General features: G+C 49.2%; 2 protein-coding genes across 2 annotated transcripts in view; one reads left to right on the top strand and one right to left on the bottom strand.

Moving 5' to 3' along the window:
* Positions 1 to 11775, bottom strand: part of dgke (diacylglycerol kinase, epsilon) — a 52600-nt gene extending 40825 nt beyond the window's left edge. Inside the window, exons 1-2 of the mRNA XM_038777900.1 lie at positions 10921 to 11775; positions 9305 to 9424 (exon numbers count right to left, since the gene is read on the bottom strand). Of these exons, the coding sequence (XP_038633828.1) occupies positions 9305 to 9424; positions 10921 to 11775 (975 nt within the window). The remainder of the gene's footprint in view (positions 1 to 9304; positions 9425 to 10920) is intronic.
* A 5194-nt stretch (positions 11776 to 16969) lies between these two features.
* Positions 16970 to 18926, top strand: c18h17orf67 (chromosome 18 C17orf67 homolog; the record flags this gene model as incomplete). The annotated part of the gene is made up of 3 exons (XM_038777896.1): positions 16970 to 17039; positions 17955 to 18055; positions 18822 to 18926. Coding segments are annotated over 3 exons (276 nt in total), but the record flags the coding sequence as incomplete, so codon positions are not given.
* Between the last annotated feature and the right edge of the window lie 249 nt (positions 18927 to 19175).

Below are 19175 nucleotides of genomic sequence, written 5' to 3'. Positions count from 1 at the left end.
GTGCTGCACTGTCAGAGGGTCAGTGCTGAGGGAGTGCCGCACTGTCAGAGGGTCAGCACTGAGGGTGTGCCGCACTGTCAGAGGGTCAGTTTGTCAGATAAGAAGTTAAACTTGGGCTAGTCTGCCCTCTCAGTTAAATAGTAGAATGTACGCTGCACTATGAGGGTTGCTGCCTCTACCACCCATACACGTAGTGAATTCGAGACCCCCACCTCCCTCTGGGTGAAAGAAATTTACCTCAACTCTCCTTTAATCCTTCTGCCAATTACTTTAAATCTCTATTCCTGGTTATTGACCCCACTGTAAAGAGTATTAGATCCTTCCTATCTGCTCTATCTCTGTCCCTGATACTTTTTTACACCTCAATTAAATCTCCCTCGTCTGTTCCAAAGACAACTTAGCCAATCTTTCTTCAATGGTAACATTCTCCATTCTTGGCAACATTTCATAAATCTCCTCTGTATCCTCTCCAGAGTCATCACTTCCTTCCTGTAATACACTCACCATAATGTACACAGCACTCAGACTTTGGTCTAATTCGTGTTTTATACAGTTTGAGCATGTCATGTATCTGGGAATCCATTCTTGTTGGTTCTGCATCATGTGATGTGTAGTGACATCATAGAACATACAGTGCAGGAGGCCGCCATTAAGCCCATCGAGTCTGCACCGACTCACTTAAGCCCTCACTTCCACTCTACCCCCGTAACCCCTCCTAACCGGTTTGGACACTGAGGGCAATTTATCACGGCCAATCCACCTAACCTGCACGTCTTTGGAGCACCCGGAGGAAACCCACGCAGACAAGGGGAGAAGGTGCAGACTCTGCACAGACAGTGACCCAGTGGGGAATCGAACCTGGGACCCTGGTGCTGTAAAGCCACAGTGCTATCCACTTGTGCTACCGTGCTGCCCCAAACACTCAGCAGTGTTTGCGTGGGCCTTGGGCAGATCACCATCTTGTACGAGCAACAGCCTTCAGAAAACACTCATTGTGTTTCACAAGAATCCAGAGTGTGGGCACTTCCAGACCTTCTCTCTTTGCAGCCACAAAGAAATATAACAGGAGAGAAAACTGGCGGCGAGGACGGAGGCAAGAAAATCGCTGGGAAGATGAATTTTATTGACTAATTATGCGACGGCATCAGGAGCAACGGAAGATTCCCGGGACCAAACTCCCGCGCACTCAGACGTCGGGTGAAGCACTGCCGCCGATGTGAAGGTTTAATAAAGTTTTTGGCAGCAACTCGGAGTAAGTTGACCGACAGTTGGGGAAGATTTGCTGCATTGAAGTGAGTGGGGTTTGGGCTCATGGCAAAACTACACGGGGAACAGGGATTTCGAAGGGCAGGAGAGCTGGGAGATAAGTTGCAGCAGTCTTATGGCGTTAAGTCATGGGGGGAGTGGGCCTGTCGGGGAGGAGCATCGGAGCTGAGAGCACAAAATAACTTACCTCGGGGATTTCACCGTCATGATAAAAAACCTGAAACAAGTGACACCACAGGAAAGCACGCAGTGGGTCCCAACGGGTGGAACTGAGGAACAGAAAAGGATCTCTAACTGGAACAGGAGTTGTGTGTAGACTCCCTGGTAGCAGTTCTGAGGTTTAAATTGTATAAATGCAGAAATTAGGCAAGTGTGTAACAAAGGCAGAGTAGTATGAATGAGGGATTTAACTTACACACAGATTGGGAGAGGCAGATAAGCAGCTGTCAGGAAGATAGTGAATTCCTGGAATGTGTCCGGGATAGTTTCCTGCATCATAATGTTCCAGGTGTAACAAGAGGACAGGCAATATTAGATTTAGTTATGAGTAATGAGCCCAATTTACTTAGTAGCCTAACTGTGCGTGAACATTTAGCAAATAGTGATCACAACATGTTTGAACACAGTGTAGGGTTTGAAAGTGAAAAGCACGATTCAGATACTAGAATTTTAGACTTGGGTAAAGCTGACTTTAACAGGATCAGGCAGAGACTGTCCACGGTAAACTGGGAAGATCTGTTAATGGGGAATTAGATCAGTGGGGAATATTTAAAGAAACATTTGATGAAATACAGAGCAAATATATATCCCTGAGGAACAAGCTCCACTTCACAAAAAAAAGAGATAAGGGACAGCATAAAACTGAAAAGGATTATAAAAATGTAAAACAGAGCACAGATCGGGACGAATGGGAGAGATACAAAGCCCAGCAAAGGATCACAAAGCAGCTGTAAGAGCAACTAAAAGGGATTATGAAAGGAAACTTACAAGGGACATCAAAATCAATAAGAAGAAATGTTGTAGTTATAGACAGGAAAGCAGGTGATGAAGAACAATGTAGGCCCATCAAGTGGGCGCGATTTAACCACTGCGTTGTGTCCACTATCAATTTGGGCGCTCTAGTTAAATAGCGGGAAAGGCCACAATCGAGATTCGTGCCGGGCGCAAATCAGTTTGCTATCTAACTGGCCTGCTCCCAATTGCGAGTTCCGGGTCACGCCCAATATGGCGAGCATATCATTAATTTCCATCTCACCCACGAGATCAAAGTCGAATGTAATGGCCTCCTAAGAATTAACCAGCTCCCCAGCAAGAAATCACGCCGGCATCGTTTAGCGCTCCTTTTTAAAAATGTGAAGCTGGCACCATGGCTGTTATGGGGAACCGAGGAGGTGAGTTGCCATTTCCATTTTCCTGCATGCAGCGGTGGGTGGGGCACCCCTCGGGGGGGGGGGGATGGACACTTGGTCGGGGAGCTGAAACATTCCAGGTCGGGGGTCACCCCTATGCCAGGGGGAGGGGGGAGGCGAGTGAAGGGCTTTTCGTCTGTGAGGCCTTCGAGTCATCTTTAAATATTCTGGATACCCGTACCAAAAACCTTCAGGACAGAGCCCTGGTCTTGGTTATATGCTGATGGCCACTTTAACTCACTTTGACTGTGAGCAGCCTCAAGCTTCACAGCTGAAGGTTATTGCTAATAAGAAATTGGCATTGTTAGTTGTGAGGCCACTTCACAGCTACAGGTTGTGTTTGCTGCTTGCTCCTGCTGGTGGCTGTATTTGCCTGGAGGCTGCTGTTGCTGTTCCTTTTCTGTAGCCAGAAAGGATAATTCTTTCTAAGATACCTGGGTCCTGGAACACCGGGAGTCCAGAAGGCAATCTGGTTTGAAGCAAGAAGACGCTGTGGGACCTGCTGCGTGACATTGATCCAAATGGGCCACCTGATGAGGCTGTTGTAGAAATGCTTCTGCAGATTGCTGCTGTTTTTGTTGCTGGTGTAGTTAGTGCTGTGTGTAACTGTCATGTCGCCGCAGGTTAAACATGCTGGAAGTCACGGATGTTTAACTGCACCTTGAGCACCAGTGGAATATGTGGTTGGCAGGATTTGGTTGTGATGAGGTTGGGCCGTGTGGGAGGGGTCTGCAAAGCTGCAGCTCCTGAACGGAGAATGGCTCTGATACGTGGAACAAGTCACACATTGATCATTTCTATGACAAACGATTGTGCTCCTATGTTTTACGGTCTTATAAAAGGTGACAGCAGCGCCAACGCAGGCTGGAGGCAACATGCCACGTCCAGCGGGCCACCCCACACCTTAAAAACCTGTTTTTGCTAGAATTTAGAAGGTTAAGTAGTGATCTGATCAAAGTCTTCAAGATATTAACAGGGTAGAAAAAGATAAACTATTTCCACTGGTTGGAGAGTCTAAAACTAGAAATTAGATCCAGACCGTTGAGGAGAGATGTTCGGAAGAACTTCTTCACTCAAAGGGTGGTAGAGGTTTGGAACTGTCTCCCAAAACAGCAGCAGGAGCAAGAACAGTTGTTCATTTTAAATCTGAGATAGATTTTTGTTAAGCAAAGATATGAAGGGATATGGGCCAAAGGCAGGTGTATGGAGTTAGGTCACAGATCAGCCATGATCTCTTTGAATGGAGGAGGGACAGGCTTGAGGGGCTGAATGGCCTATTCCTGTTCCTAATCAGACACCGGACGACCTAAAGTTCGCAACATTTCTCAGCTCAGTTAGCCGTAAAACGTTTCTGCTGCTAAAGAATCTTCATCATTCAGCTCTTCATAAGGGCCATTTCACCCTTTTGACCGCTCATCCACCCTTAACTACAATCTTTGGACCGTATAAAGATATCCCTTCTTTGGAAGCTAGTAGACTGCAAAGATGGTCACTGATATTGCCGACGGGCAATATCCAGTATGGCGAGTGAGGACAGCGTGAAAATGCTGATGCTTTATTACGTTGTCGATACAAGTCAAGTATGACCCAGAAGAATATTTGTGGATAGTGAACCTCCGACTTCATTTCAAGTTCAAAGATATACAAGAACCGATCCGGTGATGATGAACTTGGACCAAAAAGGAATGCTGTCAGGCGTTCATAGGCAGACATCAAGCCCTACGTTACATGAAGACTTGAGTTGACAGTTCAGAATGGTGTTCTATTGTGGAGAATCCGTGTGACTATTCCTCCAAGTTTACATAGTAGAGCCCTTGACCAACTACATCAGGGACAGCCTTGTGTGGTGGGGATAAAGAAATTAGCAGTTATTAGCCAGATAGAACATAGAACAGTACAGCACAGAACAGGCCCTTCGGCCCTCGATGTTGTGCCGAGCAATGATCACCCTACTCAAACCAACGTATCCACCCTATACCAGTATACCAAATGTATACAAAGATGTTCAAATTGAAGAGAAAGTTGGGTAGTACCAATCTAAGGAACACTCCACCATTACATCGATGGAAATGGCCGGTCCAGCCATGGCAGAGAATACACACTGGTTGTACAGTCCACTGGAGGGTCACCTTCTTAGTGACTGTGGGGGCACACTCGAAATGGACAGGAGTTGCAATAACAAAGTCAGCAATGACAGAGCAGACCATCGAAAACCTAGACAAAATATTCACAAGGATTGAAAAACCAGAGCAGATTGTCCGTGTTAATGGGACACGGTTTACTTCAAAGGAGTTTGAGAACTACGTGAAAGGGATAGTTATATATGAGCAGAGCAGTTGCGCAAGTTTTGAGCAGGTCACCATCTCGATTGTGTGAGAAACACTCTGAATAAACCTCTGATCGTGATTTTCAAGAATTCAGAGTGTTGGCACCTCCGTAACCTTTTCTCTTTGCAGCAACAAAGAAAATAACAGAGCACAACCTCCCTGCTTTTATAGTCTACACCTCCCCTAATAAAGGAAAATAACAGAGCACAACCTCCCTGCTTTTATAGTCTACACCTTCCCTAATAAAGGAAAATAACAGAGCACAACCTCCCTGCTCTTATAGTCTACACCTTCCCTAATAAAGGAAAATAACAGAGCACAACCTCCCTGCTCTTATAGTCTACACCTTCCCTAATAAAGGAAAATAACAGAGCACAACCTCCCTGCTCTTATAGTCTACACCTTCCCTAATAAAGGAAGATATGTCACCTGGAACCATATACAGCACAAGAGGCCATTCAGCCCATCTTGTCCATGTCAGCCCGGGGACACCCAGGTGCCCTTTCTAATCCTACCTCCCTGCACCCAGTCCACAGCCCTGTAGCTTACAGCACTTAGGGTGCTGATCCAGGTACTTTTTAACTACTTTACGTACCTGTCCTGATACCTTCAGGAATCTGTGGACGTACACGCCAAGGTTCGCTGTCCCTCGCCACTTTTAAATTTCCTTTCATTTATTGTGTAAGCTCTTGCCTTAATTATCCTCTGCAATCCATCACCTCACACTTCTCTGGATTCAATTCCATTTGTTTATTTTCTGCTCATGTGACCAGTCCATTGATATCTTCCACAGTATAAATATTCCCACTTTCTGTCTATTAGCTTTGACAAAGAGTCATCGGACTCGAAACGTTAGCTCTTTTCTCTCCCTACAGATGCTGCCAGACTTGCCGAGATTTTCCAGCATCTTCTCTTTCATTCAGCATTGATATCTTCCTGTGGTCGACACCGTTCTTCCTTACTATTAACCACATGGCCAATTTTTCTATCATCTGCAAACTTCTAAAATCTTACCCCAATGATTAAGTCTAAATGGTTGATATATACCAGAGGCAGCAAGAGACCAGGTACTGAGACCTGTGGCACCCAGCCACAAAAACACCCACTGAACATTACCCTTTGACCCTGTCACCGATACAATTCGGTTTCCAATTTGGCATTTACCCGTGGATCTCTGAGCTTTACATTTTCTTTTTTTTTTAACAAATAATTTTGAGCTAGTTTTTTGGTATTGTAAACAGTTACAGACATCAACCGGAAGAAAGCAAAAAAGGCAAAAATGTGCAAACATCCGCGTACATTCAATGCTTCAATCTTAACATATTGCACAAGCCCGCTCCTCTCACACCGGCACTACCCGCCAATTTATCCCTTCTACTCTACTCTACTCTAACCTCCCCCCCACCCCCCCCCCCCCCCCACCCCCCCCAGCTGACGCTCACTCTCCCGCAAAGAAGTCAATAAATGGTTGCCACCTCCGGGCGAACCCCTGTACAGACCCCCTCAAGACGAACTTAATTTTTTCCATACCCAGGAAACTCGACATGTCCGTAAGCCACAACTCAGTCTTCGGGGGCTTTGAGTCCCTCCACGCCGATAGTATTCGTCGCCGGGCTATCAGGGAAACAAAGGCCAAAACATCGGCCTCTTTCTCACCCTGGACTCCCGGGTCTTCCGAAACCCCAAAAATTGCCACCCCTGGACCCATCGCCACCCTTGTTTTTAGCACCCGGGACATGACGCCCGCAAATCCCTCCCAGTACCCCCTCAGCTTAGGGCATGCCCAAAACATGTGAACGTGGTTCGCCGGTCCTCCCGCGCACCTAGCGCATTTGTCCTCTATCCCAAAGAATTTGCTCATCCGAGCCACCGTCATATGGGCCCGGTGAACAACCTTAAATTGAATCAGGCCGAGCCTGGCACATGTCGCGGTCGAATTTACCCTACTCAGGGCCTCTGCCCACAGCCCATCCTCCATTTCCCCGCCTAGCTCCTCCTCCCATTTAAGTTTCAGTTCCTCCGTCTGGGAACCTTCCCCCTTCATGAGCATCTTCTAAATATCAGAGACTCTACCCTCCCCTTCTTCCCCCCTAGAGACTATTCTGTCTTGGATCCCCATTGCCGGGAGGCGTGGGAAGGATGGGACCTGTCTACGGACAAAGTCCCGCAACTGTAGGTACCTGAAATCATTTCCCCTTACCAGACCAAATTTCTCCTCCAAGCTCCTCAAACTCGCAAAGCTCCCTTCCAGGAACATATCGCCCACCTTTCCCACCCCTGCTCGCCGCCATACTCGGAACCCCCCATCCATACTCCCGGGGGCAAACCGATGGTTGTCACATATTGGCGCCCAGACAGACGCCCCCACCTCCCCTACATGCCTCCTCCACTGGCCCCATATCCGCAGGGTCACCACCACTACCGGGCTGGTGGAGTACCTGGCCGGCGGCAGCGGTAGAGGAGCCGTGACCAGGGCTGCCAAGCTGGAGACCCTGCACGAAGCCGCCTCCACCCGCTCCCAGATAGACCCCGTACCCACCATCCACTTCCTTATCATAGCGATGTTGGCCGCCCAGTAATAATGAATCAGACTCGGCAAAGCCAGCCCTCCCTCGCTGCGGTTCCTCTCCAGCATCGCCTTCTTCACCCGCGGGGATTTTCCCGCCCAGACAAAGCTCATGATCATCTTGTTAACCCTTTTGAAGAAGGACTGTGGGATAAAGATCGGGAGGCACTGAAAAACAAACAGAAATCTAGGGAGGATTGTCACCTTTACAGTCTGCACCCTCCCTGCCAGCGACAGCAGGATTGCATCCCATCTCCGAAACTCTCCCTTCATTTGTTCCACCACCCTGGCCAAATTTAACTTGTGCAGCCTGCCCCAGTCTCGTGCCACCTGGATCCCCAAGTACCAGAAATTTTCCTCAACCAGCCTAAACGGTAGCCCTCTCAGTCTGTTCTCCTGGCCCCTTGCCTGTACCACAAACATTTCACTCTTGGCCATATTTAGTTTGTATCCTGAGAACTGGCCGAACTTCCTCAATGTTTCCAGTATACTTCCCATCCCGGCCACTGGGTCCGACACGTACAGGAGCAGGTCGTCTGCGTAAAGAGAGACCCTATGTTCTACCCCGCCCCTAACCATCCCCTTGTGGCTCTCAGCGCAATCACCAGCGGCTCTATGGCCAGCGCAAACAGCAGTGGAGAGAGTGGGCAGCCCTGTCTTGTCCCCCGGTATAGTCTAAAATACTCTGACACTTCTCTGTTGGTCCTGACGCTGGCCTTTGGCGCCTGATATAATAACTTGATCCAATTCACCAGTCCCTCCCCGAACCCAAACCGTCCAAGCACCTCCCATAGATCGCCCCACTCCACCCGGTCAAAGGCCTTCTCGGCATCCATCGCCACCACTACCTCCACCTCCCTGCCCGTCGGGGGCATCATTATCACATTAAGTAATCTTCTCAAGTTGGCCGACAGCTGCCTACCTTTCACGAACCCAGTTTGGTCCTCCCCAATCACCTCCGGTACACAGTCCTCCATTCTAACCGCCAGTACCTTTGCCAGGAGCTTGGCATCTATATTAATCAGGGAGATTGGCCTGTCGGACCCACACGCTTCCGGGTCCTTACCCCGCTTCAATATCATTGATATAGTGGCTTGCGACATCGGCGGCGGCAGGGTCCCTCTGTCCCTTGCCTCATTAAAAACCCCCTCCAAGACCGGGCCCACCAGCTCAGAGAACTTCCTATAAAACTCTACTGGGTATCCATCCGGCCCCGGAGCTTTCCCCGACTGCATGGCCTTTAGGCCCCCCAATACCTCCTCTACTCTAATCAGGGCGCTTTACATTTTCTAACCAGTCTGCTACAGACCTTGTTGACAGCCCTGCTAAAATCCAGGTACACTGCATCAATCAGGCTACCGTTATCAATCCTACTTGTTACTTCAACAGTAACAGCTACTTCTATTGATAAACCACCCTCACCAGAATGAAATGTCCCAAGGTGCTTCACAGCAGCATTAAATAACAAAGTGTGACAGCAAACCTCATGAGGATATTTGGTCAGATGATCATATGCTTGTCCAGGAGATAGGTTTAAGGGATGTTTTAAGGGAAGAAAACGACAAATCCCAAAACCACAATTGGAAGAAGAGCAGGAGTTTTCTCTGTGACTTACCCCCATCCCAACAATCATTCCTTGATGTCATTGAAAACTTTGCAAACTCAAATCTGTTTGAACACAGACCTTCCTGTCATTAACTTGTCGAGGAGAAACTCGTACGTGTCCGGAATGTTACCTGAACAGGATTAAGGATGGATCGGAATTCTCCCATCAGACTCTGGGCCATGTTGTTTCCACTCCGAGCATTTGCCAGAACCAGAATTGGGCACCAGTTTTCTGGACATATGGAGGATAACTGTAATAAGGGAGAAATTAACAAGCAGGGTCAGCACAGAGCATACAACACACCAAACTGTGGGTAGGGGGGTGGGGGGAAGGGGGTGTGGTGGGGGGAAGGGGGCAGTAGGCAGTGAGGGGGGCAGTAGGCAGTGAGGGAGGCTGAGGGAGGCAGTAGGCAGTGAGGGAGGCTGAGGGAGGCAGTAGGCAGTGAGGGAGGCAGTAGGCAGTGAGGGAGGCAGTAGGCAGTGAGGGAGGCAGTAGGCAGTGAGGGAGGTAGTGAATGAGGCAGTAGGCAGTGAGGGAAGCTGAGGGAGGCAGTGAGGGAAGCTGAGGGAGGCAGTAGGCAGTGAGGGAGGTAGTGAATGAGGCAGTAGGCAGTGAGGGAAGCTGAGGGAGGCAGTGAGGGAAGCTGAGGGAGGCAGTAGGCAGTGAGGGAGGCTGAGGGAGGCAGTGAGGGAGGCAGTGAGGGAGGCTGAGGGAGGCAGTGAGGGAGGCTGAGGGAGGCAGTGAGGGAGGCTGAGGGAGGCAGTGAGGGAGGCTGAGGGAGGCAGTGAGGGAGGCTGAGGCAGTAGGCAGTGAGGGAGGCAGTAGGCAGTGAGGGAGGCTGAGGGAGGCAGTGAGGGAGGCAGTGAGGGAGGCAGTGAGGGAGGCTGAGGGAGGCAGTGAGGGAGGCAGTGAGGGAGGCAGTGAGGGAGGCAGAGAGGGAGGCAGAGAGGGAGGCAGTGCGGGAGGCAGAGAGGGAGGCAGAGGGAGGCAGAGGGAGGCAGTGAGGGAGGCAGTAGGCAGTGAGGGAGGCTGAGGAGGCAGTGAGGGAGGCTGAGGGAGCCAGTGAGGGAGGCTGAGGGAGGCAGTGAGGGAGGCTGAGGGAGGCAGTGAGGGAGGCTGAGGGAGGCAGTGAGGGAGGCTGAGGGAGGCAGTGAGGGAGGCTGAGGGAGGCAGTGAGGGAGGCTGAGGGAGGCAGTGAGGGAGGCTGAGGGAGGCAGTGAGGGAGGCTGAGGGAGGCAGTGAGGGAGGCTGAGGGAGGCAGTGAGGGAGGCTGAGGGAGGCAGTGAGGGAGGCTGAGGGAGGCAGTGAGGGAGGCTGAGGGAGGCAGTGAGGGAGGCTGAGGGAGGCAGTGAGGGAGGCTGAGGGAGGCTGAGGGAGGCTGAGGGAGGCAGTGAGGGAGGCTGAGGGAGGCAGTGAGGGAGGCTGAGGGAGGCAGTGAGGGAGGCTGAGGGAGGCAGTGAGGGAGGCAGTGAGGGAGGCTGAGGGAGGCAGTGAGGGAGGCAGTAGGCAGTGAGGGAGGCTGAGGGAGGCAGTGAGGGAGGCTGAGGGAGGCAGTGAGGGAGGCTGAGGGAGGCAGTGAGGGAGGCTGAGGGAGGCAGTGAGGGAGGCTGAGGGAGGCAGTGAGGGAGGCTGAGGGAGGCAGTGAGGGAGGCTGAGGGAGGCAGTGAGGGAGGCTGAGGGAGGCAGTGAGGGAGGCAGTGAGGGAGAGTGAGGGAGGCTGAGGGAGGCAGTAGGCAGTGAGGGTACCTGGCTGGCCGGGCTGGCCCGCTGCCGGATGGCTGTGTAGAGGTACCGGGGTGGGATGATGGCCCTGCGGAGAGGGCCCAGGTCGCAGGCGGTGGGCAGGAGGCTCAGGCAGCCGTCATGGGCCACCCGCTGGCACCAGCAGCAGCGGCAATCACAGAGCCGGGGCTGGGAGCCGCACTGCAGCCCGCAGGCCGCACACGAGTTACAGATGGGCAGGTTCCCGCGGACCCAGTGGTGGGGCTGCAGCCCGGGGGCCGGGGGGAGAGGCCCGGGGTCCGCCTGCAGGCCCGGGGCCCCCTCCCAGCCCCCCGGGGCCCCCAGCCCGCCCCCCGGAGCCCCCAGCCCGCCCCCCGGGGCCCCCAGCCCGCCCTCCCAGCCCCCCGGGCCGCCCCCCGGGGCCCCCTCCCAGCCCCCCGGGGCCCCCAGCCCGCCCCCCGGGGCCCCCAGCCCGCCCTCCCAGCCCCCCGGGCCGCCCCCCGGGGCCTGCACGCTCTCCTTGCAGCGCAGCCGGCGCTGGGCTCGGGCCTGACAGGCTTCATGGACACAGAGGCCGCAGCTGAGGCAGGAGGAGCCGAGCAGCGCGGCCTGGCCGCACAGGCTGCAGTAGGTGGGCCGCGGGAAGAGGTCGGTGTAGAGCCAGGTATGTCCGGAACCCAGGCCGAGGCTGTGCCGGGAGCCTGGGCCCAATCCCCGGCCTCGCCTGAGCGCCTCCTCCCGCCGGGCCCTCCTCACGCTGCACCAACAGGTCAGCAGCACCGGCAGCAACACAGCGGCCGCCGTCCACAGCAGCAGCCCGGCCCCAACTCCAGGCCAGAGCCCGGCCTCTCCCTGCGGCCCTGCCGCCCCTTCCTCCATCCGGGCCCGCGGGAAGCGGCCCGATCAGCCCCGGGGCCCCGGCACAGGGAGCGCAGCGGGAGCGCGCGGCGTCGGCACAGGGAGCGCGCGGCGTCGGCACAGGGAGCGCAGCGGGAGCGCGCGGCGTCGGCACAGGGAGCGCGCGGCGTCGGCACAGGGAGCGCAGCGGGAGCGCGCGGCGTCGGCACAGGGAGCGCGCGGCGGCGGCACAGGGAGCGCGCGGCGTCGGCACAGGGAGCGCGCGGCGTCGGCACAGGGAGCGCGCGGCGTCGGCACAGGGAGCGCGCGGCGGCACCGGGAGCGCGGCGTCAGCGGGAGCGCGCGGCGTCGGCACAGGGAGCGCGCGGCGGCACAGGGAGCGCGCGGCGTCAGCGGGAGCGCGCGGCGTCAGCGGGAGCGCGCAAGGGGTGGGTAGGAGTTTTATAGAGAGGCCCTTCGGCCCATCCTGGCTATACTGGCCCTCAATCAGGGAAGGCTCCCAATCCCCCCACACAGTGGCCAGGGTGTCAGCTTGCCCCATGGCATTTTTTTTACAGTGCAGAAGGAGGCCATTCAGCCCATCGAGTCTGCACCGGCTCCCGGAAAGAGCACCCTACCCAAGGTCAAAACCTCCACCCTATCCCCATAACACAGTAACCCCACCCAACACTAAGGGCAATTTTGGACACTAAGGGCAATTTATCACGGCCAATCCACCTAACCTGCACATCTTTGGACTGTGGGAGGAAACCGGAGCACCCGGAGGAAACCCACGCAGACACGGGGAGGACGTGCAGACTCCACACAGACAGTGACCCAAGCCGGGAATCGAACCTGGGACCCTGGAGCTGTGAAGCGATTGTGCTGTCCACAATGCTATGTGCTGTCCTCTGTGGGCCCCGGATGCAATAAAGAAACCAACACATACAACTGTTTTAGTAATAAAAAGGAATAAGAAAGAAAAGAGAACAGGACACAAATAAGCAGTGCATGAAAAGGACCGAAGCAGGGGAGGTAGTGGAAGGATGTGGAATAGGGGGCCCGGGTCGGGGGCATAATTAAGGAAATTCCACATTTTCAGCAAGAGTGTGTGAATTTAAAGATAAAGTTACAATTCGTGATTTGAGATGGTCGGCAACTTGAAAGGATATCAAGCAGTAGTGTTGGTTCAGCCGGTACATCGGTCCGGGGCCTGGAGAGCCAAGAAGGGCCCGTGAATCTCTGAAGGCCCTTAAAAATTATAATTAATTAGATAAATAAATCTCCACTTCTTTCCTGAGATTTGTATTCTAACTTAATAAAATATAATTGTTTTTAAAAAGAGCAATCCCAAATAAAAATGCAATAAAGAAACAAACAAATAATCACTCAGTGTATGAAGGAACGAAGCAGTGTTAAACGGATGTGAAAAGGAGTGGGGGGGGGCTGGTGTCACCCGGGTCGACCATAGTTGGAAATCCACTGTTTTCAGCAAGAGTGTTGAGACATAGTTGGAATCCACGTTTTCAGCAAGAGTGTGTGAATTTAAAGATAAAGTTACAGTTCGTGATTTGAGATGGTTGGCAACTTGAAAGGATATCAAGCAGTACATAGGGGCGTGAGGTCACCGAAAAGGAGAAGCGGTACCTTTGACCGTGAATCATGAGGTCAAAGATATTGAAGTGATAAGCCATGATCGGTAAACTCAAAGGGTTGCGACTTGTAACACTACACTGGTATCAAACTGGACATGTTAACTTTGGTCGTGGGACATTCTTAATGTCTTACTATAGTCGGACCAAACTTCTAAGTTTCAACAGTTGTCTCAGTTGCTTGCTGGTGTGAACACTGGACAGTGGATTGTCTCCTCTTCTGAAGCTGCATTGGCCACAGTACTATTGACTAATGAACATAGCCTATTGAAGTGTAAGTAAGTTATTTTATATTTTTTATCAAGTAGGGGTTTATCTGGCGTTCCTTCAAGTTATTCTTGCAATCATCAATATTCATTTTTCCCAATGTGGGCTATTTTTAATTAAGTTTTTATTTCAGGAATATTACCCCTACCAGCATGGAAAAGAAAAAGCATAAATCTGGGTAACTAAAACGCAAAGAACAAAAAGAAGCAGAAAGGAAGGAATCAGCCAAGCGATGCAGGCATATTACAGAGTTTATAATACCACAAGCACAATCCACATCAATATCCAGTTCTGCAACAAATAATCAAGAAGCAAGAAACAATGCTCATGGTGATGATGCAATGACATGCGAGTTACAAGAACAGAGACGAGCTACTTTGAATGTAGAGACAAATACAAGTGCATCCATTACTAATCAACCCAGGCCCAATATTTCTTCTGGCTTCCTTGTTCCGGTATCTGTACTGCCTGTAGTTGCAACATCTGAACACATAGCTTCAACTAGTGACAGGGAATCAGATATTCCTTCAAGCATAAATGACTTGGTTTCTGAAGCACATCCTGTAAATGAACCTACGCAAGAAAATGAAAGATCAATTAATGGAATCTTCCAATATCCATCACGAGCAAAGCTAAAACAGTTTTTTGCTGAACATCTACTTCAGCCACTTGATTATCTGCCATTTGATGCTCGTTTGTATGAGAGGAAAATTATGAATGACTCAGTCCCAAGAAAATGGCTAACATATAACAAAGACAATAGATGCTTATATTGTTCATACTGCTTAGCCTTTGAGTTTCCCAACACTTGTAATCCATCACCCTTTGTACGTGGCTTTAGTGACTACAGGTGTATTAGCCAGAACTTGACTTTACATGAATCAACAACAACACATGTCAGAAATGCTCAGCAATATATCAGTGTGGTTAATGATGGCACCTTAGATACATTTTTTGCAGCATCACTAATTAAAAGGAAAGAAGTATTGAAGCAGAGAAGTATTGTCATGAGGATTATAGACATCATAAAGATGTTAGGCAAGCAAGCACTTCCTTTTCGAGGTCACAGAAATGAATCGGCCTACACTCTAGATAATGAAGTTCTGAATCATGGCAATTTTTTAGTTACAGTGCAGTTGATGGCAAAATATGACCCCATTATGGCAGCTCACGTTTCTGCAGTGCAAATCAAGTCTAAACAAAGAATCAAACGATTAGAGCAACAAGGAAAGGCTCAAAGTAAAGGCCGTGGTGGACTTGTTACATACCTGAGTAAAACAACTATGAACATGTTAATCAAAATTATGAAGAATATGATACAAGAAAGAATTAGTCATGAAGTTTCTCAAGCAAAATATTCTATTCAGGTTGATTCAACACAAGATAATTCATCCATCGATCAGTTTAGCATTATTATTCGGTATGTGCTTAAAGGTATTATCTGTGAGCGACTACTTTCAGTTGTGCCAAGTAATGATGGTACAGGACAGGGACTTTTTGATCTATTGATTGAAACATTACAGCATCTGAAAATTGACCCCCAAAAATGTTTATCTGATAGCACAGATGGCGCTGCAAGCTACCATGGCCAGTATAATGGTTTACAAAGTAAAATTGCTGATGTGGCTGATCAACATGTTCATATATGGTGCTATGCCCATGTCTTGAATTTGCTGATAACTGAAACAACAAAATGTTGTGTGCCTGCAGTTTCTTTTTTCAATTTGCTCCAGAATATAGCAACTTTTGTGAAAGCATCATACAAGAGAATGGCTGTATGGGTAGAAGTTGTTGGAAAATATCTAGGACAATAAAAAATGAAACGATTAAAGCTAATTGGTGAGACCAGATGGTCAGGAAAATCCAATGCAGCAACAACTATATTTGGACGTTTTGATAATGCCGCTGCCAGTACTTTCGTAAATCTATTGACATGCTTATCAATGATACAAGATTCTGAAAAGTTTGATGCAAAAACAAAACATGAAGCAAATGTTTTACTTCAAAGTCTTCTAAAGTTTGAAACCATATTGACAGCATTTACTTACTTGTATATATTTGAAACTACAACCCCGTTATCAAGTTATCTACAGACAAGTGGTTTAGATATGTTTACTGCATGGAGTTTGGTAGATTCAGCTACAACAAAGTTGAAGGAACAGACAAGAACATTTGATAACGTTCACAGCAAGGCTTTGGAATTTGTAAATAAATGTAATGACAGGATTTCACAGATGAATATGGATGAAAATCAAACATTGGAAATTGATGCGTTGGAAACAGCATTGCCAGTTAAGAGGCAGAGGAAGAAGAAAAGAATGGCAGATGAGCTTATTGATGATGAAAGAAATTCCTCAGATTCTCTAGCTGATTTTCGAGTAAATGTGTTTAACCTAATAATGGATCGCATTGTCCAGTCACTAGAATCACGCTTTGTACAACACAAACAGTTGTATAAAGATTTGTCCTGCTTGGACCCAGCAAAGTTTAAAACTATTGCAGAGAAGGGCCTTGAAGATGAAGCATTGGAAGGTATTATTAAGCTGTTTCCACAAATCAGCAAAGATCAAGTAATATTGGATTTGTTTTCTTTTGCTTCAAACTTTGATGTATTAAAGCTATTGCTTAATGATGGTGAGAATATGGATTCCAGTTGCAACAATTGTAAAATGTGCAGCACTTGCCCATCGTGTGTACTAAAAATTCTGGCATCCAACAGACTTCATGACAAGGCATATGATAACCTTTATGAACTTTATAAAGTCATCTGCACACTATCAGTTACTCAAGTCCAATGTCAGAGGACATTTTCAAAGCTAAAGATCATAAAGACAAGGTTAAGAAATTAGCTGTCTGAGGAGAATTTGGAATCATACATGTTGCTATCCATTGAAAAGGAATTGTTAGATGAATTGGATGCAGAAGCAATTATTGGCAGATTCGCACAATCATCTAGCGAACACAAACGATTGCTCTTAATATAGTGGACTGCATGCAATGCTCTATTGTGCTTTTGAACTATCTGTTAATGTGTAAATTGTGCAGTAAACTATTTAAAAATATCAACCAATTACTTAAAATTAAAAAAATAAATAAAAAATTCAATTATAACATTCTGTATTTACATTTGGTATCTACTGCCAGTAATATGTACAGTACATGTACACTGTAATTACTAAGAAATACATATTTTTTCCACAAAAAATTTTAATTGTACCCTTTTTTCCATATGTATTTTTTTGAAAATTTTATTTATTTGTTATGAAAATTAAATGATAGCATTGTAGTTGTGGGTGGGCCCCCTTTGTCTCCTGGCAACCAATATTTTTAGACCCAGTCTGCCACTGATCCTCTGCCTGTGCTTAACCAGCCTGACCCTCCTAACAGGTAAATCATTCCACTGCTGATTCACTCACAACAGAAAACTTAGAAATAGTTCTACTAACTTTGACAAATATTGCAGAATGTAATGGATAACACTTGCACATTGCTGCATTGATTTCTGTGCAGAACGAATTGGGTTATACCCAATGTTTGTAAATGTTTTCTGTGTAATTGTTGCAGTTACCTTACCCTGTGTCTGCAGTTCCTGAATAAAGATCTCTGCTCCTCAGCTTCCCCCCTTCCTGAGCTGACTGAATCTTACTTAACGCCTTATCCCTTCTCCTTTCTCCCGAATGTGTTGATACAGTTTTCGCCTGAAATTCACTGGATAGTTTCACGTGAAGCGCTCTCTGTGGGAACAGATTCCTCATTCTCCCTGCTCACTGGGTTTATCAGTCACTGTCTGCAACCCGTCACCCCCAGCTTTGAAAACTGTTCCCATCAAACTCGTTTGGAATTCTGAAGCTCCTTATTTCCAGGAGCGAAGCCCAGTCTCTTCATCATTCGTAGATGAGCGAGCTTCCCAGTTCTGGTAGCTTTCCAGAGACTTTTCCAGTGTCTCTCTGATCTTTTTATATTATGGAGACTGGACCTATTGGAAATCAACTCCAAGAGCAGTCCAGGCAAACTTCTACTTTTCAATTCTCTCCCTCTGGGAATTCACCCCAGTGTTGTGTGTTTTGGGGGATTTATTCCGGACACCAGCCTCCCAATCTCTCTGCTGTCTGAGAAGTCATTGCTCTGAGAGTGTGCAGCCTGCTGTGGAAGCTGTGATCTCCTCCTGGCATGGAGAGGAATGAAAGACGACATTGTGCACCAACCTGCGGTGTGAATTCCTCAATAAACAAAGAGCCTAGGACACAATCTCAGCTCCACGACCAATCTGCCCTTTCACAAAACCATCTTTTATTTTCTCAGAGTCATCCCCGATTTTAAGCGAGACGGAGGCTAAACAGCTTCTGCGGGCCAAGCGGAGTGATCGGGCAGCGAAAGCAGGATTTCCCGATGAGCCGATGAGGGTTAATGGTTTATTCTGATAGAGTTGGTGCGACAGGAACTGCTTTTTAAAAAAAATATTTTTATTCTCCTTTTTCATATTTTCTCCCAAATTTACACCCACCAACAATCAGTCCCAAATATGTCAATCCCCATATCAATAACAACGATCCCATCCTCCCACCAAATCCCAAGCATTAGCCCGCATGTTCCCATGAACAATGACAAAAAGGAATCAGGAATCACCCATAGTCACCATTAACACACATCACCCCCCGCCCCCCCAACCCCCAACCTCCCTGATGGTCGATGTTATCCAGTTCTTGAAAGTGCATAATGAATAATGCCCATGAATTGTAGAGCCCCTCCGAGCTTCACCTCAGTTCAAACTTAAACCTTCTCAAGAGTCAAGAATTCCAACAGGTCCCCCCGCCACGCCAGGGCACAGGGTGGAGGGTGGAGAGGTTGCTCTCCATCCCAGCAGGATCCGCCTTCGGGCGATCAACAAGGTGAAGGCTACAACATGTCTCCACTCCCGTTGACAGGAACTGCATTTAACCTGCCCATAAACAGGCCGGTGTTGGGTCTGGTGGGAGAGCTAGCCCACTGACTGCTATCACTGTGGGATGTACTGATTGTCCTTTAGTCCTGGGCTGCACTCTCTCTGGGACAGTCTCTGACATTCAGTCTGCAGATTTGAGACACCCACACCAGAGTCTAGACTTGCAATGAACTGAGAAAGTTAACCCTGTTGGCATCACTAACATACCATTTATTTTCTAAACACAGGAATACCTGATCTACCTCCAGACCCTGGAGAGACGGTCGGAGGAGCAGTTTTATGAACACTGGCTGAATCCTCACTGTAACAGGAACTGGGTGCATCCAGTCTAGGCTGAGCCAGCATTGTTGTTGCAGGTAACAGCACCAGTCTGCACCCCACACATCTCTCTCTCTCTCTCCCCCTCCCTCTCGCCATCTACCTCCCTCTCTCTCCCTCTCTCTTTCTCCCTTTCCCTCCCTCTCTCTCTCCCCCCTCCCTCTCTCCCCCTCCCTCTGTCCATCTCCCTCCCTCTCTCTCCCTCTGTCCATCTCCCTCCCTCTCTTTCTCCCTTTCCCTCCCTCTCTCTCTCCCCCTCCCTC

This window comes from Scyliorhinus canicula, chromosome 18 (genome assembly GCF_902713615.1).
Source record: "Scyliorhinus canicula chromosome 18, sScyCan1.1, whole genome shotgun sequence".
Taxonomy (NCBI): Eukaryota; Metazoa; Chordata; class Chondrichthyes; order Carcharhiniformes; family Scyliorhinidae; genus Scyliorhinus; species Scyliorhinus canicula.
This window is presented reverse-complemented; position numbering and strand designations above follow the sequence as displayed.